General features: G+C 38.7%; 1 protein-coding gene across 5 annotated transcripts in view; it reads right to left on the minus strand.

The window, feature by feature from the left end:
* The window catches only part of NEK4 (NIMA related kinase 4), a 100,967-nt gene that overhangs the window by 22,645 nt on the left and 57,856 nt on the right, over positions 1-20,466 (minus strand). Inside the window, exon 15 of one of the 5 annotated variants that reach the window (XM_037798094.1) lies at positions 7,074-8,323. The exons of the other annotated variants lie outside the window; for them this stretch is intronic. Within the exon in view, the coding sequence (XP_037654022.1) occupies positions 8,255-8,323 (69 nt within the window). The 3' untranslated portion in view covers positions 7,074-8,254. Of the gene's footprint in view, positions 1-7,073; positions 8,324-20,466 lie in introns of those variants that run through there. 5 annotated transcript variants of the gene reach the window in all.

Raw genomic sequence — 20,466 nt, forward strand, 5'->3', positions numbered from 1 at the left:
TCCCATTCCACCCCCTCCCTAGCCTTCCGTTAGTGGGATTAATTACATTTAGAATGTTGTAATGCTATCACTTTCCCACCATCCATTACTAGAAATTTCCCTTCACCTCAAACAGCAACCCTACACTCATATCTTAACTCCACATTGCCCCTTCCCCTATTTCTCATAACCCATACTCTACTTTTCATCTCTATGGACATATTCTCTGATAATTTCTTTGTATTTACTGTGGGGCTTAAATTTAACCTCTTAAATCCACAACAATCTTGTTTTTCTTTGATACCAACTTAACTTCAATAGGACCCGTAAACTATTTTCCTACACTCCTCCATTCCCCCACCTTCATATGGTTCTTGTCAACAATTACATATTTTACATTGAGTCCAAAACCACTGATTTGTCATTAGAGTTTATGTATTTTATAACCTGTAGGAAATAAATAGTGGAGTTACAAATCAAAAATTATTGACTTCGATTTGTATTCCATTGTGGTCAAAGAATGTGCTTTGAATATATTCAATTTTTTTTTTTTTAATTTATTGAGGCTTGTTTTATGTCCCAGCATATGGTCTATTCTGGAGAAAGATCCGTGATCACTAGAGAAAAATGTGTGTCCTGGTGATTTGGGATGTAAGGTTATATATATGTCTGTTAAAATTCTCTACATCTCTCTCTCCTTTATTTGTTTCTCTGTCAGTAGGGCTCCCTTTAGTATCTGAAGTAGGGTAGGTCTTTTATCGGCAAAATCTCTCAGCATTTGTTTGTCTGTGAGAACTTTAAGCTCTCCCTCAAATCTGAAGGAGAGTTTTGCTGGATAAAGTATTCTTGGTTGGAAATTTTCCTTTCTCAGAATTCTAAATATGCCATGCCACTGCCTTGTCACCTCCATGGTGGCCGCTGAGTAGTCACTACTTAGTCTTATGTTGTTTCCTTTGAATGTGATGAATTGCTTTTCTCTTGCTGCTTTCAGAACTTGCTCCTTCTCTTCAGTATTTGACAGTCTGATCAGAATATGTCTTGGAATGGGATTATTTGGATTTATTCTATTTGGAGTTCGCTGGGCATTTATGCTTTGTGTATTTATATTGTGTAGAAGGTTTAGGAAGTTTTCCCCAACAATTTCTTTGAATACTCTTTCTAGACCTTTACCCTTCTCTTCCCCTTCTGGGACACCAATGAGTCTTAAATTTGGATGTTTTATTTTATCTATCATATTCCTGAGATCCATTTCGATTTTTTCAATTTTTTCTCCATTCTTTCTTTTGTTCTTTCATTTTCTGTTCTGTGGTCCTCTAGGACACTGAGTCATTGTTCAACTTCTTTGAATCTTGTATTATGAGTACCGAGAGTCTTTTTAATTTGGCCAACAGTTTCTTTTATTTCCATAAGATCGTCTATTTTTTTATTTACTCTTGCAATTTCTTCTTTATGCTCTTCTAGGGTCTTCTTTATGTCCTTTATATCCTGTGACATGTTCTTCTTCATGTCCTTTATATCCTGTGCCATGCTGTCGTTCTTTGATTGTAGTCTTTGATTAATTGCGCCAAGTACTGTGTCTCTTCTGATCTTTTGATTTGGGTGTTTGAGTTTGGGTTCTCCATATTGTCTGGTTTTATCATATGCTTTAAGATTTTCTGTTGGTTTTGGGCTCTTGGCATTTGCTTTGCTTGATAGCGTTCTTTCAAGTTATAAAAAATACCAATCTAATTTTTCAGATCTACCAATTGGTGGTGTACACTTTCTCTAACTAACCAGCAGATGGTGTCTGCGAGTCACCTATTCCCCTGAAGTCAGTTCTCATCAACTTTGTCTTTGTGGTGTGCGGGGATCTGATTCTTTTGGGGTCCAATTGGTGCACCCAGTTTGAGTGTGTTGTTGGTGCTGTCCACCCTGAATGTGGGGCATGTGTCTGGGTGGTTAAGGAGGCAGGGCAGCTTTAATAATCAAACCTCCCAGGTGTTCCCGGAGATTCAAGGCTGTTGCAAGAGTCTAAGACTTCATTTCAGTTTTGGTACAGATTGTCTCTGCCGCTGACCCACAAGTTCCCAGCACTGACGTAGGGCCCCCCTTCTCACCTGTGATCTTCCAGGACCTCTGCTGAGGGAAGCCTGTGCTACACCCCAAGTGCGCGCCGTCCCTCAAGGGAAGCCCTGGGCCGCCGGGCCGTGCAGGGGCGCTCCCAGCCTGATGCAAAGATGGCTGAATGGGGCGTCTCAACACCCCCCATTCCCACAGCTCCGCGTTCCCAGCTCTGGGACAACTAGCTGTGTGTGCACCCAAGGCCACTGTCCCCGGCCGATATTGTGGCATGTGTAGGGTGCCGTGGGATACACTTCCCGTCACATTGGGTTTCCTGGCGCGGCTCTGGGCTGCGGGTCCGGTCCCAGAGAGGAGTGTCTCCAGCCTGCCAGGGAGCCGGCTGCAAGCTGCACGGTTTCTTTCTCCTTTTGGCTCTCCCCTCTGCCCCACTGGCCCTGAGGGAGTCAGCAGCGGTCTATCCTCCACGCCAGACACCGAGAGGTTGCCACGGCCTGCTCCTGCCGTGCTACACTGCGTGGGTCTCACCGTCATAACTGCAGCCGCTACTGGGTTTTTTTTTTTTTTTTTCAAAAGAACTAGTCTGTCTCCAAACACCAACCTCTGGTTTCCCCACACAGCAATGCAACCACGGGACTTTCAGCCGGCTTACTCACTTGTTTCAGAATGCAGACTCCCGGTTTCACCAAGTGCACGGTCCCTGTGGTTTTAGCAGACATTGCCCAGCTGGTGCATCACTGGACTGGTCTTCTGGGTCACTTTCTGGTTTTTATCTAGTATTTTCCGAAGAGGTGTTTTTTAGCCCTGTCTCACCTAGCCGCCATCTTAGGTTCTCTCCTTCAGTAGACTTTTAACAATGTACTGATCAAAAATCTTCCACCAAGAAAAGTCCAGGACCAAATGTCTTCACTGGTGAATTTTACCAAACATTTAAACAGGAATTAACAGCAATACTTCTTAAACTCTTCCAAAGAATTCAAGAGGAGGGAATGCTTTCTAATTTATTTTATGAGGCCAGCATTACCATGATACCAAAAAATACTTAGCAAAATACTAGCAAACTGAATCCAACTGTATAGTTAAACAATTATACATCATGACCAAGCAGGATTTATTCTAGGAATGCAAGGGTGTTTCAATATACAAAAATGAACCAATGTGATATACACCATGTAAACAGATCAAGGGAAAACACATTATTATCTCAATAACACAGAAACAGCATTTCACAAAATCAAGCACCTTTTCCTGATAAAAACACTTTGAAAACTAGGACTAGAAGGGAGCTTTCTATACATGATAAAGGCAGTTATGAAAAGCCCACAGCTAACATCATACTCAATGGTGAAAAACTGAAAGTTCTTCCTTAGATCAGGAACAAGACAAGGATGGTTGCTTTCACCACTACTATTCAATATTGCACTAGATGTTCTAGCCAGAGCAATTAAGCAAGAAAAAGAAATAAAGGTATCCAAATTGGCAAGGAAGAAGTAAAAAATATCTTACATATGAAAAATCCAAAGGAATCCAGAAGAAAACTATTCAAGCTAACAGATGAATTCAGCAAAATGACAGAGTACAAGATGAACACACAAAAATCAGTTGTGTTTCTATACACTAACAATGAACATTCCAGAGATGAAAATAAGGAAACAATTCCATTTACAATAGCATCCAAAAGAATGAATATATAGGAATAAACTTAATTAAGAATGTGAAAAACTTGTACACTAAAAACTACAAAATGCTGCTGAAAGAAATTAAAAAACTAAATAAATGGTATGACATCCCATGTTCATGGGTTGGAAGACTTAATATTGTCTGATATCAATACCACCCAAAGAAATCTAGAGATTGAGCACAATCTCTGTCAAAATTCCAGCACCCTTTTTTGCAGAAATTGAAAAGCCAAATCCTCAAGTTCATATGGAATTGCAAGGGCTCCAAATAGCCAAAACAATTTTGAAAAAGATGAGCAACGTTGAAGGATTCACACTTCCTGATTTCAAAATGTACTAAAAAGCTACAGCAATCAAAACAGTATGTTACTGGCACAGGAATAGACAAATAGACCATGGAGTAGAACTGAAAGACCAAAAATAGACTTACCCAATTTATGGCCAATTGATTTTTGATAAGGGTGCGAAGTCTACTCAATGGGGGAAAGAACACTCTCTTCAACAAACGGTGTTGGGAAAACTAGATATCCTTACAAAAGATTGAAGTTGGACCCCTACATCACACCATATACAAACATTAGCCCAAAATTGATTAAAGCCCCCAAAATATTTTGGGCAGAAAATAAAAAAGCATTTGCAAAGTCCCCTTGAGGGACTGGGGAAAATGTAGAAATATTAAACTTCCTCGCTTGGGGAATTCCTGATATTCTTGCAAGCATTGGGGCTACCAATTTAATTAAAGTCAAGCCCTCCATCTTGGGGCTTACCCTTGTGAAACTCATTCTTGCAAAGGAAAAGCTAAGCCTATTTACAATTGTGCCTAAGAGTCACCCCTGAGAACCTCTTTTGTCACTCTGATGTGGCCGCTTTCTCTCAGCCAACTCTGCAGATAAACTCACTACCTTCCCCCACATGGGACATGACTTCCAGGGATGTTAAGTCTCCACGGCAACATGGGACTTGACTCCCAGGGATGAGCCTGGCCCTGGCATCGTGGGATTAAGAATGCCTTCTTGACCAAAAGGGGGAAAATAAATGAAACAAAATAAAGTTTCATTGGTTGAGAGATTTCAAATAGAGTTCAGACGTCATTCTGAAGGTTATTCTTATACATTATATAGATATCCATTTTTAGTTTCTAGCGTATTAGAATAGCTAGAAGGAAATACCTGAATCTGTTGAACTCTAAGCCAGTAGACTTGATTCTTGATGATTACTGTATGACCATACAGCTTTTATTGTGTGGCCATGTGACTGTGAAAACTTTGTGACTGACACTCCCTTTGCCCAGTGTATGGGCAGATGAGTGATAAAATAATGACCAAAAAGTATATAAATAATAGGTGGGATAAAGGGTATGGGATGGTTTGGGTATCCTTTTTAATTTTTTTTTCTTTATTTTGAAGTAATGAAAATGTTTTAAAATAGACTGTGGAGAAAAATGCACAACTATACGATGATACTGTGAGTACCGATTATACACTTTGGATGGATTATATTATGCGTGACTATATCTAAACAAAACTGTATTAAAAGAAAATCAAAAAACACAGGAATACATGCTAAAATAAGCCACACACAAAAGAACAAATATTTTATGATCTCACTGACATGAAATAATTGCTATAAGGAAATTCATAGAGTCAGAAACTAGAATACAGGTTACCAGGGCCTAGGTGGGGGTAGGGAATGGGAGCTAATTGGTACAGAGTTCCTGTTTAGGGTGGTAGAAAATTTTTGGTAATGAATGGAGCTTTGGCAGCAAAAAATCAGGAATATAATTAACACCACTAAATTACATACATGAATGTGGCTAAAAGGGAAATTTTTAGATGGTATATATATATATATATATTACTAGAATAAATTTTTTTAAAAAAGATAGCCGTAAGACTGTACAACACAAATAGTGGACCCTAATATAAAGTATGGACTATAGTTAATAGTACAAGTATAATAATACTCTCTCATCAGTTACAACAAAGGTACCATACTAATGCAAAATGTCAGTAATGGGGGCAGGAATATGGGAACTCTATTTTCTGCATGATTTTTTGTAAATCTACATCTTCTCTAATACAATAATAATTAGGACTGTACAACACAGTGAATCCTAATGTGAACTAGGGACTATATTTAATAGTATAATTATAGTATTGTTTCATCAGTTGTAACAAAGTTACCACACTAATGCAAACTGTTAATAACAGGGAAAACTGTGTGTAAGAGAAGGGTACATGGATTTTATGTATGATTTTTATGTAAGCCTACAACTTCTCTAATAAAAACATAAGCAGAGAAAAAAATGGATTGAAGACCTAAATATAAGTGCTAAAAACCATAAAACTCTTTAAATAGCAGAGGCAAATTTTCATGACTTGGGATTTGGTAACAGATTCTTAATTAGTGTAAGCAACAAAACAAACAATAAATTTGACTTTACATAAATTAAAACCTTTTGTGCATTAAAGTACATTACAAAGAAAGTGAAAAGAAAAACCTACAGAATGGGAGAAAATAAGTTCCAAACCCATATATCCAATAAGGACTTAATATTCATAATATACAAAAAACTTTTACTACACAACAAAAAGACAAATAACCCAATTAAAAACTGTCAAAAGACTTGAATATTTTTCCTAGAGAATATACAAATGATTGACAAACAAATGAAAAGATATTCAACATCATTAGCCACTAGGGAAATACTAATTAAAACCACAATGAGGCATCACCTCACCCCAACAAGGGTGGCTATTTTTAAAAAATCAGAAACTATCAAGTGTTAGGATGCAGAGAAATCGAAACTCTAGTGCATTGCTGATAGGAATGTAAAATGGTTCTGCCACTGTGGAAAGCAATATGGCAGTTCCTCAAAAAGTTAAATGTAGAATTATCATACAACATGGCATTTCCACTCCTAGGTATATGCCAGTTTTGATAGCAGTATTATTCATAATAAAAAAGGCATACAGAATGTATTGACAAGGATGTGGAGAAATTGGAACACTCATTTGCTGCTAGTAGGAATGCAAAATGGTGCAGCCACTATGGAAGACAGTTTGGTAGTTTCTCTAATACTTAAACATAGAGTCACCACATGACTCAGCAATTCCACCCCTAGGTATATACCCAAGAGAAATGAAAACATGCCCACATAAAAACGTGTATGAGTTCAGAACAGCATTATTCATAATAGCCAAAAAATGGAAACAACACAAATGTCTACCAACCAATGAAAATATAAACAAAATGTGGTATATCTATACAATGGAGTATTATTCAGTCATAAAGAGGAATGAAATACTGATACATGCTACAATATAGATGAACCTTGAAAACATGCTAACTGAAAGATGTCAGACACAAAAGAGCACATATTGCATGATTCCATTTATATAAAATGTCTAGAATAGGCAAATCTATAAGGACAAAAAGTAGATTAGTGGTTGTCTAGGGCTGGATGAATGAGAGAAAAGGGAAGTCACATTCAAAGGGTATGGGGTTTCTGTCTGAAGTTATGAAATATTTTAAAATTGACTGTGGTAATGGTTGCACATATCCATGAGCATACTAAAAACCCTTGAATCATATACTTAAAATGAGTGAATTACAGGATATGTGAATTCTATCTCAATAAAACTGTTATAAGAAATGTAATTCTGATTAAGTTGAACTCAATCCTGATTGAACTAAATTGACTGAATCCTGATTGACTCCTAGACCATAAAAACATATGTTTTTTTGGCTATAAAGGACATTAGTGAAATAGTTTGTGAAATTTGAATAAGACCTATAGATTAGATAATGGTATTGTTCAATATTAATTTTCTCAGTTTGATAACTGTACTGTGGTTATATAAAAAAATATCCTTGTGTTTTGGAAATTTTCACTTAAGAATTTAGGGGTAAGGGACATCATGTCTGCAACTTTCTCACAAATGGATAAAATAATTATACATATGGAGAAAGACAACAATAAAGCAAGACTTGCAAAATATTAATATTTAGAGAATATTGGTGAAGAGTGTCCAGGAATTCTTGCACTATAGTTGAAACCTTTCTCTAAGCCTAAAATTACTTCAAAATAAAAAATGAAAGTACCACTGCTATCGCTTATTAAATTAGTAAGGAAAAGTAACTCCATTTCTAGGAATTTAAGGCATCATCAATATTATTATTAAAAAAAAAAAAAAAACTAGAAACATAAATGTCCAAAAAGAACAGTAAAGATTTTATGTTTAGGCATTTCTACTACTTTGCAAGTTTCACAATGCAGGCATGATATAATGCAATTGATTCACTAAGGAATAATCTGCATGATGTAGGCTATGATTAGTCCTAACAACTAGGAATTAGCCCTGGGAAGTAGGAAGAGGGCAGTGGCCTCAAAAGTGCACAGGAGACACCTGCCATGTTTCTGGCTGTGCGTCCATTCTTGCAAGATTGTGAATAAATTCTTTTCTCCTCCAAAAAAAAGTACACAGGAACATCAGGAGTGATTATTGCTAGGAGCAGCTGGCTGCTCAGTTGTGAAGCTATGAGCTGTCCTGTAAGCAACACTGCAAGGCTAACTTTCGAGACAGGAGGGCCCATGATTCCTGGGTCTGTGGCAAAAAAAAGCAATTCAGGAGGCATTTTAGGGATTTTCTTTGAAAATTCTGATCAGCCAATTCATTACTTTTAGCTTGGAATAACAAAATTCAACTTTTAGCTAAAAATGTCTTTATTATCATTCCCACAGGATAAATAGTTTTGCTATAGCAGATTTGAAACTCTCTCAACTACAAATCTTCTAGTCCCACCTTCCCCCAATTAAAAATATTGTTTTTACGTTATTTTTAATAATTAGTTACATAGGAATGTACATATTCCTAATACAATTATTATGGCAAAACAAATAGTATAATAGTAAATTTACGGTAGACATTAAAATTATATTGTGTGGAATCAAAACAGTTGTCCATCAACTGGTAAATGGATAAACAAAATATGATATATCTATACAATGGGATACTATACAGCAATAAAAAGAAACAAAGTACTGATACATGCTACCACATGGAACATAATTTATGTGATGGTTAAGTTCATGTGTCAACTTGACCAGGTGATGGTGCCCAGGTGTCTGGTCAAGCAAGCACTGGCCTAACCATTACTGCAAGGACGGCTGGTCAGAAGGCTTGGTTTATTAGATCATCAGTCATTGGCTGCAGCTGTGACTGATTACATCAATGAAGGGCATGTCTTCTGCAATGATTTAATCCAATCAGTTGAAGACTTTTAAGGGAAAAGAGAGAGAACCATCACTTCTTCTTTGGCTAGCCAGTGTCTCCTGGGGAGTTCATCAAACACCTTCATAGGAGTTGCCAGTTTGCTGCCTGCCCTACAGAATTTGGACTCGTGCATCCTGCCCTACGGACTGTGGACTCAGGCATCCCCACAGTTGCGTGAGACACATTTTAAAAATCTTACACATACAGATATCTTCTGTTGGTTCTTTTTCCCTAAGGAACCCTAACTAATACAATGTATGCTAAGTGAAAAAGCCAGATGCAAAAGATGGCTTATTGTGTGATTCCATTTATATGCAATGTCCAGAAAAGGCAAATCCATAAAGATAGAAAATAGATAGTGGTTGCCTGGGGCTGGTGGTGGAAATGGGGCACAAGGTTTCTTTTTGGGGTGATGGAAATGTTCTAAAATTAGAATGCAATGATGGATGCACAATTCTATGACTATGCCAAAAATTACTGAATTGTTCACTTAAAATAAGTGAATTTAGGACATGTAAATTATATCTCAATAAAGCTGTTTAAAAGATGATACTATAGAAGAAAATTTACAATGTTTGTGATGTACTATTAAGAGAAAAATACAGGTTGCATAACAGTATGTATTGATGCAGCCTGCCCAATCAAGAGGGAAGAGTGACAAGCTTCAGGGCCCTGCCTGCCTCGCCCCCCATCCTCCCCATCCCTGCAGCCAGAAGCTTTGAACAACCAGCAAGAACTGACAGAAATGTCTTTCTCTAAGCACCAGAAAACAAGAAAAGGACTGCAATAACAGGGCGAGCGCCAAATCAAGAAAAAGGTAATTAAAAAGCAGCAGGGACGCGGGGCAAGATGGCAGACTGGTGAGCTGTATGTTTTAGTTACTCCTCCAGGAAAGTAGGTAGAAAGCCAGGAACTGCGTGGACTGGACACCACAGAGCAATCTGTCTTTGGGCATACTTCATGCAACACTCATGAAAATGTCGAACTGCTGAGATCAGCGAAATCCGTAAGTTTTTGCGGCCAGGGGACCCGCGCCCCTCCCTGCCAGGCTCAGTCCCGGGGGAGGAGGGGCTGTCAGCTCCGGGAAGGAGAAGGGAGAACTGCAGTGGCAGCCCTTATCGGAAACTCATTCTACTGATCCAAACTCCAACCATAGATAGACTGAGACCAGACACCAGAGAATCTGAGAGCAGCCAGCCCAGCAGAAAGGAGACAGGTATAGAAAAAAAAACAACATGAAAAACTCCAAAATAAAAGCAGAGGATTTTTGGAGTTCTGGTGAACACAGAAAGGGGAAGGGCGGAGCTCAGGCCTTGAGGCGCATATGCAAATCCCAAAGAAAAGCTGATCTCTCTGCCCTGTGGACCTTTCCTTAATGGCCCTGGTTGCTTTGTCTATTAGCATTTCAATAACCCATTAGATCTCTGAGGAGGGCCCTTTTTTTTTTTTTTTTTTTTAATCCTTTTTTCTCTTTCTAAAACAATTACTCTAAGAAGCCCAATACAGAAAGCTTCAAAGACTTTCAATTCGGGCACGTCAAGTCAAGAGCAGAACTAAGAGAGCTCTGAGACAAAAGGCAATAATCCAGTGGCTGAGAAAATTCACTAAACACCACAACTTCCCAAGAAAAGGGGGGGTGTCCACTCACAGCCACCATCCTGGTGGACAGGAAACACTCCTGCCCATTGCCAGCCCCATAGCCCAGAGCTGCCCCAGACAACCCAGTATGACGGAAGTGCTTCAAATAACAGGCACACACCACAAAACTGGGTGTGGACATTAGCCTTCCCTGCAACCTCAGCTGATTGTCCCAGAGTTGGGAAGGTGGAGCAGTGTGAATTAACAAAGCCCCACTCAGCCATCATTTCAGCAGACTGGGAGCCTCCCTACACAGCCCAGCAGCCCAGAACTGCCCTGGGGGGACGGCACTCACCTGTGACATAGCACAGTCATCCCTCAACAGAGGACCCGGGGTGCACGGCCTGGAAGAGGGGCCCACTTGCAAGTCTCAGGAGCCATACGCCAATACCAAGGACTTGTGGGTCAGTGGCAGAGACAAACTGTGGCAGGACTGAACTGAAGGATTAGACTATTGCAGCAGCTTTAAAACTCTAGGATCACCAGGGAGATTTGATTGTTAGGGCCACCCCCCCTCCCCGACTGCCCAGAAACACGCCCCACATACAGGGCAGGCAACACCAACTACACACGCAAGCTTGCTACACCAATTGGGCCCCACAAGACTCACTCCCCCACTCACCAAAAAGGCTAAGCAGGGGAGAACTGGCTTGTGGAGAACAGGTGGCTCGTGGACGCCACCTGCTGGTTAGTTAGAGAAAGTGTACTCCACGAAGCTGTAGATCTGATAAATTAGAGATAAGGACTTCAATAGGTCTACAAACCCTAAAAGAACCCTATCAAGGTCAGCAAATGCCACGAGGCCAAAAACAACAGAAAATTATAAAGCATATGAAAAAACCAGACGATATGGATAACCCAAGCCCAAGCACCCAAATCAAAAGACCAGAAGAGACACAGCACCTAGAGCAGCTACTCAAAGAACTAAAGATGAACAATGAGACCATAGTATGGGATATAAAGGAAATCAAGAAGACTCTAGAAGAGCATAAAGAAGACATTGCAAGACTAAATAAAAAAATGGATGATCTTATGGAAATTAAAGAAACTGCTGACCAAATTAAAAAGACTCTGGACACTCATAGTACAAGACTAGAGGAAGTTGAACAACGAATCAGTGACCTGGAAGATGACAGAATGGAAAATGAAAGCATAAAAGAAAGAATGGGGAAAAAAATTGAAAACATCGAAATGGACCTCAGGGATATGATAGATAATATGAAACGTCCAAATATAAGACTCATTGGTGTCCCAGAAGGGGAAGAAAAGGGTAAAGGCCTAGGAAGAGTATTCAAAGAAATTGTTGGGGAAAACTTCCCAAATCTTCTAAACAACATAAATACACAAATCATAAATGCTCAGCGAACTCCAAATAGAATAAATCCAAATAAACCCACTCCGAGACATATACTGATCACACTGTCAAACACAGAAGAGAAGGAGCAAGTTCTGAAAGCAGCAAGAGAAAAGCAATTCACCACATACAAAGGAAACAGCATAAGACTAAGTAGTGACTACTCAGCAGCCACCATGGAGGCAAGAAGGCAGTGGCACGATATATTTAAAATTCTGAGTGAGAAAAATTTCCAGCCAAGAATACTTTATCCAGCAAAGCTCTCCTTCAAATTTGAGGGAGAGCTTAAATTTTTCACAGACAAACAAATGCTGAGAGAATTTGCTAACAACAGACCTGCCCTACTGGAGATACTAAAGGGAGCCCTACAGACAGAGAAACAAAGACAGGACAGAGAGACTTGGAGAAAGGTTCAGTACTAAAGAGATTCGGTATGGGTACAATAAAGGATATTAATAGAGAGAGGGAAAAATATGGCAAACATAAACCAAAGGATAAGATGGCCGATTCAAGAAATACCTTCATGGTTATAACGTTGAATGTAAATGGATTAAACTCCCCAATTAAAAGATATAGATTCGCAGAATGGATCAAAAAAAATGAACCATCAATATGTTGCATACAAGAGACTCATCTTAGACACAGGGACACAAAGAAACTGAAAGTGAAAGGATGGAAAAAATATTTCATGCAAGCTACAGCCAAAAGAAAGCAGGTGTAGCAATATTAATCTCAGATAAAATAGACTTCAAATGCAGGGATGTTTTGAGAGACAAAGAAGGCCACTACATACTAATAAAAGGGGCAATTCAGCAAGAAGAAATAACAATCGTAAATGTCTATGCACCCAATCAAGGTGCCACAAAATACATGAGAGAAACACTGGCAAAACTAAAGGAAGCAATTGATGTTTCCACAATAATTGTGGGAGACTTCAACACATCACTCTCTCCTATAGATAGATCAACCAGACAGAGGACCAATAAGGAAATTGAAAACCTAAACAATCTGATAAATGAATTAGATTTAACAGACACATACAGTACATTACATCCCAAATCACCAGGATACACATACTTTTCTAGTGCTCACGGAACTTTCTCCAGAATAGATCATATGCTGGGACATAAAACAAGCCTCAGTAAATTTAAAAAGATTGAAATTATTCAAAGCACATTCTCTGACCACAATGGAATACAATTAGAAGTCAATAACCATCAGAGACTTAGAAAATTCACAAATACCTGGAGGTTAAACAACACAGTCCTAAACAATCAGTGGGTTAAAGAAGAAATAGCAAGAGAAATTGCTAAATATATAGAGACGAATGAAAATGAGAACACAATATACCAAAACCTATGGGATGCAGCAAAAGCAGTGCTAAGGGGGAAATTTATAGCACTAAACGCATATATTAAAAAGGAAGAAAGAGCCAAAATCAAAGAACTAATGGATCAACTGAAGAAGCTAGAAAATGAACAGCAAACCAATCCTAAACCAAGTACAAGAAAAGAAATCACAAGGATTAAAGCAGAAATAAATGACATAGAGAACAAAAAAACAATAGAGAGGATAAATATCACCAAAAGTTGGTTCTTTGAGAAGATCAACAAGATTGACAAGCCCCTAGCTAGACTGACAAAATCAAAAAGAGAGAAGACCCATATAAACAAAATAATGAATGAAAAAGGTGACATAACTGCAGATCCTGAAGAAATTAAAAAAATTGTAAGAGGATATTATGAACAACTGTATGGCAACAAACTGGACAATGTACAAGAAATGGACAATTTCCTGGAAACATATGAACAACCTAGACTGACCAGAGAAGAAATAGAAGACCTCAACAAACCCATCACAAGCAAAGAGATCCAATCAGTCATCAAAAATCTTCCCACAAATAAATGCCCAGGGCCAGATGGCTTCACAGGGGAATTCTACCAAACTTTCCAGAAAGAACTGACACCAATCTTACTCAAACTCTTTCAAAACATTGAAGAAAATGGAACACTACCTAACTCATTTTATGAAGCTAACATCAATCTAATACCAAAACCAGGCAAAGATGCTACAAAAAAGGAAAACTACCGGCCAATCTCCCTAATGAATATAGATGCAAAAATCCTCAACAAAATACTTGCAAATCGAATCCAAAGACACATTAAAAAAATCATACACCATGACCAAGTGGGGTTCATTCCAGGCATGCAAGGATGGTTCAACATAAGAAAAACAATCAATGTATTACAACACATTAACAAGTCAAAAGGGAAAAATCAATTGATCATCTCAATAGATGCTGAAAAAGCATTTGACAAAATCCAACATCCCTTTTTGATAAAAACACTTCAAAAGGTAGGAATTGAAGGAAACTTCCTCAACATGATAAAGAGCATATATGAAAAACCCACAGCCAGCATAGTACTCAATGGTGAGAGACTGAAAGCCTTCCCTCTAAGATCAGGAACAAGACAAGGATGCCCGCTGTCACCACTGTTATTCAACATTGTGCTGGAAGTGCTAGCCAGGGCAATCCGGCAAGACAAAGAAATAAAAGGCATCCAAATTGGAAAAGAAGAAGTAAAACTGTCATTGTTTTCAGATGATATGATCTTATATCTAGGAAACCCTGAGAAATCGACGATACAGCTACTAGAGCTAATAAACAAATTCAGCAAAGTAGCGGGATACAAGATTAATGCACATAAGACAGTAATGTTTCTATATGCTAGAAATGAACAAACTGAAGAGACACTCAAGAAAAAGATACCATTTTCAATAGCAACTAAAAAAATTAAGTACCTAGGAATCAACTTAACCAAAGATGTAAAAGACCTATAAAAAGAAAACTACATAACTCTACTAAAAAAAATAGAAGGGGACCTTAAAAGATGGAAAAATATTCCATGTTCATGGATAGGAAGGCTAAAAGTCATTAAGATGTCAATTCTACCCAAACTCATCTACAGATTCAATGCAATCCCAATCAAAATTCCAACAACCTACTTTGCAGACTTGGAAAAGCTAGTTATCAAATTTATTTGGAAAGGGAAGATGCCTCGAATTGCTAAAGACACTCTAAAAAAGAAAAACGAAGTGGGAGGACTTACACTCCCTGACTTTGAAGCTTATTATAAAGCCACAGTTGCCAAAACAGCATGGTACTGGCACAAAGATAGACATATAGATCAATGGAATCGAATTGAGAATTCGGAGACAGACCCTCAGATCTATGGCCGACTGATCTTTGATAAGGCCCCCAAAGTCACTGAAGTGAGCCATAATGGTCTTTTCAACAAATGGGGCTGGGAGAGTTGGATATCCATATCCAAAAGAATGAAAGAGGACCCCTACCTCACCCCCTACACAAAAATTAACTCAAAATGGACCAAAGATCTCAATATAAAAGAAAGTACCATAAAACTCCTAGAAGATAATGTAGGAAAACATCTTCAAGACCTTGTATTAGGCGGCCACTTCCTAGACTTTACACCCAAAGCACAAGCAACAAGAGAAAATAGATAAATGGGAACTCCTCAAGCTTAGAAGTTTCTGCACCTCAAAGGAATTTCTCAAAAAGGTAAAGAGGCAGCCAACTCAATGGGAAAAAATTTTTGGAAACCATGTATCTGACAAAAGACTGATATCGTGCATATACAAAGAAATCCTACAACTCAATGACAATAGTACAGACAGCCCAATTATAAAATGGGCAAAAGATATGAAAAGACAGTTCTCTGAAGAGGAAATACAAATAGCCAAGAAATACATGAAAAAATGTTCAGCTTCACTAGCTATTAGAGAGATGCAAATTAAGACCACAATGAGATACCATCTAACACCGGTTAGAATGGCTGCCATTAAACAAACAGGAAACTACAAATGCTGGAGGGGATGTGGAGAAATTGGAACTCTTATTCATTGTTGGTGGGACTGTATAATGGTTCAGCCACTCTGGAAGTCAGTCTGGCAGTTCCTTAGAAAACTAGATATAGAGCTACCATTCGATCCAGCGATTGCACTTCTCGGTATATACCCGGAAGATCAGAAAGCAGTGACACGAACAGATATCTGCACGCCAATGTTCATAGCAGCATTATTCACAATTGCCAAGAGATGGAAACAACCCAAATGTCCTTCAACAGATGAGTGGATAAATAAAATGTGGTATATACACACGATGGAATACTACGCGGCAGTAAGAAGGAACGATCTGGTAAAACATATGACAACATGGATGAACCTTGAAGACATAATGCTGAGCGAAATAAGCCAGGCACAAAAAGACAAATATTATATGCTACCACTAATGTGAACTTTGAAAAATGTAAAACAAATGGTTTATAATGTAGAATGTAGGGGAACTAGCAGTAGAGAGCAATTAAGGAAGGGGGAACAATAATCCAAGAAGAACAGATAAACTATTTAACGTTCTGGGGATGCCCAGAAATGACTATGGTCTGTTAATTTCTGATGGATGTAGTAGGAACAAGTTCACTGAAATGTTGCTATATTATGTAACTTTCTTGGGGTAAAGTAGGAACATGTTGGAAGTTAAGCAGTTATCTTAGGTTAGTTGTCTTTTTCTTACTCCCTTGTTATGGTCTCTTTGAAATGTTCTTTTATTGTATGTTTGTTTTCTTCTTAACTTTTTTTCATACAGTTGATTTAAAAAAGAAGGGAAAGTTAAAAAAAAAAAAAGAAAGAAAAAAGACAAACAAGGAAAAAAAAAAAAAAAAAAGATGTAGTGCCCCCTTGAGGAGCCGGTGGAGAATGCAGGGGTATTCGCCTACCCCACCTCCATGGTTGCTAACATGACCACAGACATAGGGGGACTGGTGGTTTGATGGGTTGAGCCCTCTACCATAAGTTTTACCCTTGGGAAGACGGTTGCTGCAAAGGAGAGGCTAGGCCTCCCTGTATTTGTGCCTAAGAGTCTCCTCCTGAATGCCTCTTTGTTGCTCAGATGTGGCCCTCTCTCTCTGGCTAAGCCAACTTGAAAGGTGAAATCACTGCCCTCCCCCCTACGTGGGATCAGACACCCAGGGAAGTGAATCTCCCTGGCAACGTGGAATATGACTCCCGGGGAGGAATGTAGACCCGGCATCGTGGGATGGAGAACATCTTCTTGACCAAAAGGGGGATGTGAAAGGAAATGAAATAAGCTTCAGTGGCAGAGAGATTCCAAAACGAGCCGAGAGATCACTCTGGTGGGCACTCTTACGCACACTTTAGACAACCTTTTTTAGGTTCTAAAGAATTGGGGTAGCTGGTGGTGGATACCTGAAACTATTAAACTACAACCCAGAACCCATGAATCTCGAAGACAGTTGTATAAAAATGTAGCTTATGAGGGGTGACAGTGGGATTGGGAAAGCCATAAGGACCAAACTCCACTTTGTCTAGTTTATGGATGGATGGGTAGAAAAGTAGGGGAAGGAAACAAACAGACAAAGGTACCCAGTGTTCTTTTTTACTTCAATTGCTCTTTTTCACTCTAATTATTATTCTTGTTATTTTTGTGTGTGTGCTAATGAAGGTGTCAGGGATTGATTTAGGTGATGAATGTACAACTATGTAATGGTACTGTAAACAATCGAAAGTACAATTTGTTTTGTATGACTGCGTGGTATGTGAATATATCTCAATAAAATGATGATTAAAAAAAAAAAAAAAAGAAAAGAAATAGAAGGGGACCTTAAAAGATGGAAAAATATTCCATGTTCATGGATAGGAAGGCTAAAAGTCATTAAGATGTCAATTCTACCCAAACTCATCTACAGATTCAATGCAATCCCAATCAAAATTCCAACAACCTACTTTGCAGACTTGGAAAAGCTAGTTATCAAATTTATTTGGAAAGGGAAGATGCCTCGAATTGCTAAAGACACTCTAAAAAAGAAAAACGAAGTGGGAGGACTTACACTCCCTGACTTTGAAGCTTATTATAAAGCCACAGTTGCCAAAACAGCATGGTACTGGCACAAAGATAGACATATAGATCAATGGAATCGAATTGAGAATTCGGAGACAGACCCTCAGATCTATGGCCGACTGATCTTTGATAAGGCCCCCAAAGTCACTGAAGTGAGCCATAATGGTCTTTTCAACAAATGGGGCTGGGAGAGTTGGATATCCATATCCAAAAGAATGAAAGAGGACCCCTACCTCACCCCCTACACAAAAATTAACTCAAAATGGACCAAAGATCTCAATATAAAAGAAAGTACCATAAAACTCCTAGAAGATAATGTAGGAAAACATCTTCAAGACCTTGTATTAGGCGGCCACTTCCTAGACTTTACACCCCAAAGCACAAGCAACAAGAGAAAATAGATAAATGGGAACTCCTCAAGCTTAGAAGTTTCTGCACCTCAAAGGAATTTCTCAAAAAGGTAAAGAGGCAGCCAACTCAATGGGAAAAAATTTTTGGAAACCATGTATCTGACAAAAGACTGATATCGTGCATATACAAAGAAATCCTACAACTCAATGACAATAGTACAGACAGCCCAATTATAAAATGGGCAAAAGATATGAAAAGACAGTTCTCTGAAGAGGAAATACAAATAGCCAAGAAATACATGAAAAAATGTTCAGCTTCACTAGCTATTAGAGAGATGCAAATTAAGACCACAATGAGATACCATCTAACACCGGTTAGAATGGCTGCTATTAAACAAACAGGAAACTACAAATGCTGGAGGGGATGTGGAGAAATTGGAACTCTTATTCATTGTTGGTGGGACTGTATAATGGTTCAGCCACTCTGGAAGTCAGTCTGGCAGTTCCTTAGAAAACTAGATATAGAGCTACCATTCGATCCAGCGATTGCACTTCTCGGTATATACCCGGAAGATCAGAAAGCAGTGACACGAACAGATATCTGCACGCCAATGTTCATAGCAGCATTATTCACAATTGCCAAGAGATGGAAACAACCCAAATGTCCTTCAACAGATGAGTGGATAAATAAAATGTGGTATATACACACGATGGAATACTACGCGGCAGTAAGAAGGAACGATCTGGTAAAACATATGACAACATGGATGAACCTTGAAGACATAATGCTGAGCGAAATAAGCCAGGCACAAAAAGACAAATATTATATGCTACCACTAATGTGAACTTTGAAAAATGTAAAACAAATGGTTTATAATGTAGAATGTAGGGGAACTAGCAGTAGAGAGCAATTAAGGAAGGGGGAACAATAATCCAAGAACAGATAAACTATTTAACGTTCTGGGGATGCCCAGAAATGACTATGGTCTGTTAATTTCTGATGGATGTAGTAGGAACAAGTTCACTGAAATGTTGCTATATTATGTAACTTTCTTGGGGTAAAGTAGGAACATGTTGGAAGTTAAGCAGTTATCTTAGGTTAGTTGTCTTTTTCTTACTCCCTTGTTATGGTCTCTTTGAAATGTTCTTTTATTGTATGTTTGTTTTCTTCTTAACTTTTTTTTCATACAGTTGATTTAAAAAAGAAGGGAAAGTTAAAAAAAAAAAAAAAGAAAGTAAAAAGACAAACAAGGAAAAAAAAAAAAAAAAAAAAGATGTAGTGCCCCCTTGAGGAGCCTGTGGAGAATGCAGGGGTATTCGCCTACCCCACCTCCATGGTTGCTAACATGACCACAGACATAGGGGACTGGTGGTTTGATGGGTTGAGCCCTCTACCATAAGTTTTACCCTTGGGAAGACGGTTGCTGCAAAGGAGAGGCTAGGCCTCCCTGTATTTGTGCCTAAGAGTCTCCTCCTGAATGCCTCTTTGTTGCTCAGATGTGGCCCTCTCTCTCTGGCTAAGCCAACTTGAAAGGTGAAATCACTGCCCTCCCCCCTACGTGGGATCAGACACCCAGGGAAGTGAATCTCCCTGGCAACGTGGAATATGACTCCCGGGGAGGAATGTAGACCCGGCATCGTGGGATGGAGAACATCTTCTTGACCAAAAGGGGGATGTGAAAGGAAATGAAATAAGCTTCAGTGGCAGAGAGATTCCAAAACGAGCCGAGAGATCACTCTGGTGGGCACTCTTACGCACACTTTAGACAACCTTTTTTAGGTTCTAAAGAATTGGGGTAGCTGGTGGTGGATACCTGAAACTATTAAACTACAACCCAGAACCCATGAATCTCGAAGACAGTTGTATAAAAATGTAGCTTATGAGGGGTGACAGTGGGATTGGGAAAGCCATAAGGACCAAACTCCACTTTGTCTAGTTTATGGATGGATGGGTAGAAAAGTAGGGGAAGGAAACAAACAGACAAAGGTACCCAGTGTTCTTTTTTACTTCAATTGCTCTTTTTCACTCTAATTATTATTCTTGTTATTTTTGTGTGTGTGCTAATGAAGGTGTCAGGGATTGATTTAGGTGATGAATGTACAACTATGTAATGGTACTGTAAACAATCGAAAGTACAATTTGTTTTGTATGACTGCGTGGTATGTGAATATATCTCAATAAAATGATGATTAAAAA

Source organism: Choloepus didactylus, chromosome 1 (assembly GCF_015220235.1).
Source record: "Choloepus didactylus isolate mChoDid1 chromosome 1, mChoDid1.pri, whole genome shotgun sequence".
NCBI classification, from domain to species: Eukaryota; Metazoa; Chordata; class Mammalia; order Pilosa; family Megalonychidae; genus Choloepus; species Choloepus didactylus.